At 49.0% G+C, this 9,524-nt stretch overlaps 1 protein-coding gene across 2 annotated transcripts in view; it reads right to left on the bottom strand.

The window, feature by feature from the left end:
• Positions 1 to 5,280: 5,280 nt before the first annotated feature.
• Positions 5,281 to 9,524, bottom strand: part of KREMEN1 (kringle containing transmembrane protein 1) — a 123,402-nt gene continuing 119,158 nt past the window's right edge. For both annotated transcript variants that reach the window (XM_033956118.1, XM_033956117.1), the window contains exons 7-9: positions 9,156 to 9,320; positions 7,109 to 7,193; positions 5,281 to 5,813 (exon numbers count right to left, since the gene is read on the bottom strand). In XM_033956118.1, coding sequence (XP_033812009.1) covers positions 5,654 to 5,813; positions 7,109 to 7,193; positions 9,156 to 9,320 — 410 coding nt within the window. In that variant the 3' untranslated portion in view covers positions 5,281 to 5,653. The remainder of the gene's footprint in view (positions 5,814 to 7,108; positions 7,194 to 9,155; positions 9,321 to 9,524) is intronic.

Genomic DNA, 9,524 nt, shown 5'->3' with positions numbered 1-9,524 from the left:
TTTTGCGTCTTCACTACTCTGAATAGCTTCGTATCATCTGCAAATTTAATCATCTCGCTCATTGTACCAATTTCCAGGTTGTTTATAAATATGTTGAAGAGCACCCTGCTCACCTGTTCCTGATGGCCTCCAGTGATCTGCCCTCTGCTCTGGTGGGCTGCACATTCCGGCTTTAAAGTGTAGCCAGGTTTGAAGAGCTTTAGTGTAACAAAGCAGCCTGTCAGAATGGCTGAGCCTGACAGCTGCAGCGGCCTAAATCCCAGATCAAAATGGAAAAAGACCCTGTTGCCCGTCTTTGATGCTATATTTAAAGGAGCATCTCAACGTGAGCTTGAATCGGAACATTTTCTATTTCTGTCTATGCTCTGTGTACATCTTTTTTTTTTTTGGGGGGGGGAGATGTTTGTGGAGATCCACTGCTCGGTATTCCTGCATCTTCTTGTGTCTGAGTATTTCTTCTCTTTTCTCTCGCTTCCCACCTCAGCTTTCAGGCTGCTTTCTGCACTTCCCCCTGCAGCGTGCGTTGCTTCTCACAGGCCCTCGGCAGCTGTCGAGGTGGCTCGGGTGCTGGAATGCACACATGAAGGCTTGGCATTGAGTTTGGGCTGGCCGCTGATGGCTCCAGTCTGGCCCCAGCAGCTTTCCTAAGTATTCCAGACACTTGAAGAATCGCTGCTGATGATGTCAGTTGTGAGTGGCATAGAAAGGCTTATGAACCCTCTGGCAAGTCTCAGATGGGGAGAGGGGGTGCAGTTGTAGTTCTTGGGCCATGCAAGAGGTACACCAGCATATTCATGGTGACAAATTTGTCCTGTCCCTATATGAACTATCTCCATCCCTGCAAGCTCTAACCGCAAGCAGTGATCGAGGCTCGTGCAGATGAGGAAAGAGCTGACAGGGATGGAGCTAGATCCTGCGGAAACGGGGACATGTTTGTCCCCGTGTCATTTTCTATTCTGGAGTCTGGACAGCTCTTGCCTCACTTGTTTCTATTTTTAATCATTTGTGAGGAGCAGAAAACAGACACACAGGTCATTTTGTAAACAAGCTTCTCTGGACAGAGCACATGCTTCACAAACAAAATGGCTGAGTATGTACAAGAGCAGTGTGGGGGATTTTACAAAGCCAGTGTAGGCATTTCTGGAACAGAGTGAGGAGTACATGAAGGGTGGTGAAGGGCATCTAGGTATCTATGTTGTTCAATAAACTGCTCTCGGTACTGGTAGGATCTCTGAGAACGCTATCTTCTGGGTCCTCATCTTCAACTTCCTTCCCAGAATCTTGAACTGTTCGATCAGTGCACTTCTTCTGCAGTCTCTCCTGCTGACATCGTTCGTCCCAATGTGGATTATTACTGCAGTCTCTTCTGTCTCTGCTCCTTCCAGGATCTCTCCAATGTTGTCCACGATGTCCTATGTTCTCGCTCCTGGGAGACAGGTCACTAGTCAATCCTCTCTCCCACCTGCTATGTGATTGTCTACATTCCTTAGGATTGAGTCTCCCACTAGGATTGCAGACTTTCCCTTCTTCAATTTTTGCTTCAGTCGCAGGTCTGTGTCCTCGGTGTGCTTTACTGCTTCCTCTTCTAGGCACATCTGGTAGCGCTCTAGAAATAGTCACTAGTACTGGAAAAGCTTGAGGAATGGTTTTGCAGATAAGATTAACCCCTTTTACGAAGCCGCGTTAGGCCTTTTTTTATCGGCAGCCAGAGCGATATTAGCTCTAACGCTGATAGGAATTCTATGAGTGTCAGAGCTAACACCACCACAGCTGACAATAAAAAAGCCTAACGCGGCTTTGTAAAACATAGAAACATAGAAATAGACGGCAGATAAGGGCCCACGGCCCATCTAGTCTGCCCACCTTAATGTCCCTCCCCTACCTTTGCCCTGTGAATAGATTCCATGTGCCGATCCCATTTGGCCTTAAAATCAGGCACGCTGCTGGCCTCAATCACCTGTAGTGGAAGACTATTCCAGCGATCAACCACTCTTTCAGTGAAAAAGAATTTCCTGGTGTCACCTCGTAGTTTCCCGCCCCTGATTTTCAACGGATGCCCTCTTGTTGTCGTGGGACCCTTGAAAAAGAAGATATCTTCCTCCGCCTCGATGCGGTCGTGCATTTGTGCTGTAAAAACCTAACGGAGTGCTGCAGGTTAGGGTTGCAGTACTTTTTGGAGCTTGGATGGGGTGATCTTAAGGTGGGCAAAAAGAGAGAAAAAGTCAACAGCAAACGCCGGAAGGATGCTTGGGTGCAGAGGTAGGGTCAGCAGTCATAATTTTTGAGAGTGTCTAAGACCCAGGAGTAGAGCCACACTCAGTTTGGGGCAGGCACGAGAAGCCCAGGCTCTACATGGCATCTCTCTTCCCCGCTCCTCCACACTATCTCCCAATTCCATTCCCCTAACACCCCCCACCCCTGGTACCCTTTAAATTGTTCAGTTCTCCACTGGCTTGTATGGCCCCAACCTTCCCTCTGACACAACTTCCTGGTCTCATGAACTGTGAAGAGCTGAAAGAAGATACCAAGGACTGGTAGAGTAGGGCTGATCCCCCAATCACCTGGGACAGATGCTGAAAGTCTTCACCTGGTGGGGCTTGGGGATTCCCAACAGCCACATCACAGCTGGGCCAGTATAGATGGACCTGAGCCCACCTGTCCCTATACCACTTCTTGGCCCTCATTTGGAGAACCGTGCAAAATTCTGAAGCCAGCACCTGCAAAAAGATATACCCAGCGTAGAGTAGGTACAGAGGGTGAACATGGGCAATGGTTTTTGTCATGAAGCATTAGGAAAGACTTAGATCTCAATATATACAAGTCTGGAGAAAGGAGAGGAGAGATGACGAGACAATTAACATTTCTCCAGGGCAGGAGGGAGGCCCAGTAAAAGGTGCACTGTCGGACTCTCCCTTTAGTCAAATGCTACTGGTAAGTGTGATTTTCTTTCCAAATTAGATTTCTCCCCCTTTCAGGTAAGTTACCACAGTAGAATTAACTGGTACTCAAGCAACTGGCACTCTCACCCAACTGGCAAAAAAAAAAAAAAAAGTCCCTGAAGCAGCAGCCGTCTTGAGACACAAATCCCCTCTCCCTTCCTCCCTCCAGCCCTGAATGAGCAGCAGCAGCAGCGGCGGCAGTAGTCCTGAACCACGACACCCCCCCCCCCCCCCGCCTTCCACCCCCAAAGCAGCAGTGGCAGCTGGTCAGCAGAGTCGGCACTGAAAACAGGCTGCTCATGGCCAGCCCCGGCACGACCTTTCCTCTGATGCGGCACTTCCGATGCAGCAAAGGCCCTGTGGGGCTGGCCACGAGCAGCCTGCTTACAGCACTGCCTCTGCTGACTGGTTGACGCTGCTACTTTGGTAAGTGAGGGGGGTCTAAGAGGCCAGACCCATGTGGTGGGAGAGAGGGTAAAAAAGGTGGGGAGTGCGGGGGAGGTGGACAAGAAGTGTGTGTAGGGTTCAGCAGGGGAGATGGATGGATTGATGCTGGAAGTGGGGAGAGAAAGTGACCCAGAAAGAAGGGAAGAACAGATGCTAGACCTACAAGTGGTGGGGGGGGGGGGGATGATAGTGTGAGGTGGGAAGGGAGACAAAACTATTTTTACAGTAACTCTCAAGTAACCAGAAACTACAACAGTTATGCAGCATCCAGCAATCCCCATGGGTGTTGGACTACTGCGAGTCTACTGCTTCCCATCTACTATCCCTCAGAGATCCAACATACTTGTCCCAAGCTGTCTTGAATTCAGATTTGTTCCAAGCATTCATCACCCTTTCCATGAAAAGGTATTTTCTGAGGTCCCCTTTGAAAAGGATGGTTTGCGGAAGCAATACTTCATGCTCCCAAGTCTGTCCTGCTCCCCTTGTCAGATGCAGAAGGTCGGGAATCGTAACAGATGCAAAATGTAAGGCTCCGTAATTTTCCAGAGCAGCGGCTTTTATTTAAGAAGTGTATAGAAGAGGTACTGCAAATTCCTTGGGCGACTTTGCCACCTTTTCCTAACGCTTATTGTATGCATGAAATATCTGAGATCAGAAAGGAGTGGTGAATGATTGCACAGATCAATCTCCAGCAGGTGGAAGAGCAAAGTTTGCACCTTTTTGGAACATTGAGGCCCACATTCACTAAGACCATGGGATTTTGCACTGATCCGATTCAGAAAGAGCTACTGATGCACTCAAAGGTTTGCATGCAAATGATTCACGCGGATGTTCATTGTAATCATTGACTCTCCAATCCCAGGATACCAGGGGGAGGAGTCTATGGCCCTGATCAGCTTGACTGAGAAAATCAGGGCTTTTGACTCCGCCCTCTTGTATTCCAGGAAACAGAGGGAGGAGCCTAAGGACCTGATTGGCTTAGATACCTAAAGCCCCTAAGCCAATCAGAGCCTTAGGAACCCTCCCCGTGCATCATATGATGCACCGGGGAAGGAAAGGCCCATTTTTTGATCTGGTGGACCTATGAGTGGGACAGACTGAGCTTCCCTCCCACTCCACCCTCTCTAAAAAGGTATGAGGGGTTCGGATGGTAGGGTTTCAGGGGATCTCCGGTGGCAGGAGGGAGTGGATGTCACTCCTACCTTTTTTTCAAGGGAGGGGATGTTTGGGGGGGGACCTAGCTCGGGAGTGGGCATTCTTCCTGCCATTTTGCTGCTGCTGCTGGGGGGGGGGGAGTCACCATGGCAGGAGGGAGTGGGCATTCCTCCTGCCGATTTTGCTAGTGTTTGTGTGGGGGAGGAAGGTGTTGGTTTCTGGTGCCAGTTCATCGGGGAGGACAGTCATTGGTGGGAGGTGGTCTTTTTTTTCTAATGGGGACAGATATTTTGTATATGTAATATGCACAGCAGCTGTGTAGAGACCACTAGTGGCCCTTGCATTCAGGACAGAGAAGGACGACTGTAGAGGATCAAATGACCAACAAGGCGTGTCCATCGCTTGTGCGGTTTCTTCTTCTGAGGTTCTGGAGCAGGGAAGTATTGGTCTTTGGCCAGAGCACATCTTGCTAGTAACTGTAGCATCAAATCAATGAACCTTCTACTGATCAAACATCAGGCCATAAGCTCTTTGGGGTGAGAAATCTGTAACCAGGTGACACTTGACAGAGAGAGACACATACCAACAAAGCTCTATAAATAATAAATATTAGTGTTTTATGTGCAACTGTTTACAGAGTGATGGTTTTACCAAGCTGAGGCAGGATGTGACGGTCTGAACTGTCCCCCACCCCACCCCATCCCTCTATTACAGGGAATGCCCCCACCCACCCCCTCACTCGGAAAGGGAAGGAAGAGAAGACATGGCAACATCCCCCGCTGTGTCCTGCTAGCCACATCCCCTGACTTCTTTCAAATAGAAAGGGACGTTTCCACTGCATTTGCCGAGAGCCTCACACCGGCAGATGCCACCTCTGCTTCCTTATGGTCCTTGTTTGGTGATTCTGACAAAGGAATTGAACAAACCTCTGACCCTATAACCTCATTTCCATCCAGCATTGTGGCCTGTTCAGAAATCGATGGAGGCCTTGTGGAAGGTGCAGAACTTGCCGCTTCCTCAGAAGAGCTTAGACTGGGTGAACCAGAATTATCCCAAGGTAGGGCATGGGCTGTGGATGAAGCTTGAATTCCTGGAGAGGAAAAGGGAGTCCTTTATTCCCCCACTAGAGGGTTGCGGTCATCATTCTGGCCCTTCAGTTTCTTTTTGAAGATAGAAATGGATGTGGAGGGTTTGTAGAAAATGCTCCAGATCTCCCCCGTGGACCCTTGATGAAAATCTCTTACGGTGCCTGCAGAAGGGGCTCGATGGGACCTGGAAGAGAGCAAAAGAGATGAACCAAGAGAGGGACAGGAGGCCCCTTCTGTACAATAAAGATGATTAAAAACCCCAAACTATTGTCTTCCCAGTCCTGTCATTACAAGGAAACAGGAGGAGGCAGTGCAGTTCTTTCAAACAGACACAGCAAAGAAGGAGAAGGCTTGACTTGAAAGCGAGTTTCCCCCTTCAAAGTGCTGATACTGGAGTGAAAGAGCCGAGGTTCAAAGCCTGCTGCCACCTCTTGTGACCTTGAGGAAATCACATTAACCTTCCTCAGTTAATATACACATGGAACAATCTGGTGAGATCCTACATCAGTGCCCTTCATAATTTGTTAAGCAGAGCCAGAGACTATCACAGGACAAAGTGGTCGGGGGTGGGAGGAAGCAGTCTTGCCAAATATAAGGACAATCCAGAGTGATGATCATCAGTAGGAAGTATCTGCTGCCCCCATTCTCCCTCAGTCTGTATCCCCACATCTCCTTCCAAGATACATAGATTCCATAACCCTATCCCAGCCCATCTCAAGCTGCAGCTGCCTCTCCCCAGATCTCCCGTCAATTTGTCCCTCCCTTGCTCCCCACTGCAATCCCAACTCCAACCTTTTCCTGATTTTTAATGCTAGTCCTCCTTTTGGTACAATTGTTCTGATATTCACACATTGAACTCCACGGTTCCATGCTCAAAATTACAGTCATACATTTCCAGAAGAAAACCGAACAGCTGCCCCAAAAAGGTGAGTTGGGTATGGGGTACAGAAGAAGCCAGCCACATTTAGGGTCAGTTGAGACCACCACTGGCCCTGGGCTTTACGATGATGAATGCTGAACCCCCCCCCAAAACTTGTGGTTGAACTGCGAGTAATTAGAGGTGAATGGTGCAGTAGGAAAACTCACACCCCATTCTCATACCCCCCAATTAAGGAAATCAAATGGAAAAAACTATATGATGACCTACTAGCCACTCAAGCAGCCCAACTAAACAACCAAATCGCCAATCTACTGACGGCATCCCTCGACTACAAGACTTTTAGAAAAGAAATAAAGACCATACTCTTCAAGAAAGCCCTGAAAAAAGAAATAACACCACAAGTTTCAAACACCACTTCTCACTAAAGCCAACTACCCCAAACAAATAACCTTACTCTCTCTTAAAATTGTCGAAAATTCTTCTTTTTTTTTTTTGTATGTTCTTGTTGTAATATTTCCTTGATAATTCTTTTGTAATCCACCTTGAACTGCAAGGTAATGGCGGAATAGAAATCTCTAATGTAATGTAATTCCACTCACTTCACAGCGATGTGCAGAAGGAACTTCCCCAGTATGGCCACGACTGTCAGAATGAGGAGAGCTATCAAGCTGTACATGGTCCAACCTGCAGGAGAAAGCAGAGCGTTAGGATGGCTTTAAGGACAAGACTACTTCAACCTGGGTTTTGCAGCTTCTGTGGCAGGCCTTGCCCCAATGGCGCCTCCCTTTCTAAGGGCAGTCCAGAGCTCATTCACCCAGTTCATCTTGCTCATCTGGTTTCATCTTAACAACCGCTCCCTTGCTATGGAAGTCCTTGCCTTTGGCCATTTTCATACCAAGTTTTCTTGCTTAAAACTGATCTCATCTTTCGTTTTGCCTGGCCTTTTAATTCTGAGGCGGCTGGTTCCAGAGTGAGCTCTTTATCCTTTTTGTTCTTGTCTTTTAATTATTTGAGTTTGGTTTACTAACTTTGTTTTCACTTTCCTGTCTTTTATGTGGCTTCTGCTCTATTGTGAATGGATGAAGAGTGTGTTGAATTTGCCTCCCCTCCCCCATAAAACCAGGCTTAGCCTAAGCAGCAGTCGTGCCAGCCTCCCACACAAACTGCACCCTAACCACTGTGCACCCGCACCCCCCCCCCCTCAGTAAAGCACAGATGACACATGGTGTGAGCCATAGTCAAACCTAGGCCTGTCTTCTGATGCTTCTACTGAATATGCAGATTAATGACGGTGGTGCTTTCAGCCATGCGTAGACTGCAGCCAATCGACTGCCTACTCCACTGCTCAACTGTGGGACTGGATAAAACTTCAGAGGTGAGCGGGATTCATGAGGTCTGAGGGAGTTAAAACGGTCCCAAGCATGCGGTTAAGACCCACAACCAACAAAGGTAAAAGTTTAAACAAGGATCTCGAGGACCCACAGAACTAGAAGCACAGGGCCTTAAAAAGAGAGCGGCCTTGGCTTGAGGTCTGCATGGATCCTTGTTTTTTTAAACTCCTATGGATCCTACTGCAGGGGGGTAAGATGACGGTGGCAGTGAGGATAGATGGAGCCCCCTGCGAGCCCCCCTTCCCAAACCCACTTAGTAATGCACACAAGAGACCCCCACACAACATAGGCACAACAGCATTTTAAAACCTGATGGTAGGGAGGCCCAAAACCCAGGAGCCCCTGACACCATCACACTCTAAAATGGCAGCCCTTCCCCCTCCTGGTGTATCCTGGGATGCACTGGGAGGAGCCCAAGGCCCCGATTAGCTCAAGCATCTAAGGCCCTTCCCGGTGCATCCCAGGATGCACCTGGAGGAAGGGCTGCCATTTTAAAGAGCCTGTCCTGCCTCCTGCCTGATTTGGGCAGGAGGTAGGTACTTGGGGCAGGGAGGTGTTGGGGGTGGAGGGTCCTTAAGCTGAGTGGGGGGGTGTCTGACTTGACCCAACCCCCCCCCCCCCAGTCCACTAGACCACCATGATTTTGTTTTGGGGTGCTGAGAGTGGTTGGGGGTATCAGAAGAGGGGAACTTGGTGTCAGGGGGTCCCGCTTTTGGGCCCCCTGCCATCAGGGCTGCAGGGTTTCTTAAAATGCTGTTGTGCTTATGTTGTGTGTCCAGAGCTGCCGGTAATTATTGAGTGGAAACGGGGGTCTCTTTTGTGCATTGCTAGGGGGGCTTGCCAGGGGAGGGGGACAGAAAGAAGGCAAAGTTGCCACTGTCATCTTACCCCCTTGCAGTAAGATCCGTGATGTCCACAGGAGGACCGGAGCGGACCCCACGCTAAGGCCGCTGTCTTTTTAAGGCCCTGTTCTTCTAGTTTTGTGGAGTCCGTTAGATCCTTTTTTAAATTTCTACCTTTGCTGGCTGTGGACCTCATGGTTTTTATCCGCACCCCTGGGTCATCAGAGATCCTCGTTTTAACTCTCTCAGGCCTCAAGGATCCCGATCACCCCTGAGGTGAGCAGGTTTTTAAGGGCATGTGATTAAGATCCGTGAGATCCGTGGGGTTTTACCCATTCCCCTTAACTGTGTAAAAACCCCTGCTGTAGAGAGTCACATGAGCAGAGGCCTGGGCTGATTTCAGGCTGCCATACCTGGCATGCTGCTGGAGGGGCGACTGGGGCTGGTGGTGATGACATAGAGGATCTTGGAGGAACGGGCAGCGTTGACGCTGAGGTTAGCTCTCTCCGTTATCATCTCTGCAAGCGACTGGTTGGATTTAGGATCCGAAGGGCTCTCAGGCAGCTGCTCCTTAAAAGCTGAAAAGACCCAAATAAAAGGTCAGTGCAAAAGCAATGAGACGGTGGATGTGATTGTACCAAGCGTTGTCCCCTTCCCACCCAGTACCCACTGCCAGCGTTTTGGTTTTCCCGTTTATACACGGAGGGTCATTTCCTAGACTCTTTCTTGTATTAAATGGTGATTAAATCAGAGGGTCAAGCCTAAAATTGCTCATGGAAGAG

This window comes from Geotrypetes seraphini, chromosome 8 (assembly GCF_902459505.1).
Source record: "Geotrypetes seraphini chromosome 8, aGeoSer1.1, whole genome shotgun sequence".
Lineage (NCBI taxonomy): Eukaryota > Metazoa > Chordata > Amphibia > Gymnophiona > Dermophiidae > Geotrypetes > Geotrypetes seraphini.
Note: the sequence above shows the minus strand (reverse complement) of the source record. Positions and strands in the feature narration are given on the sequence as shown.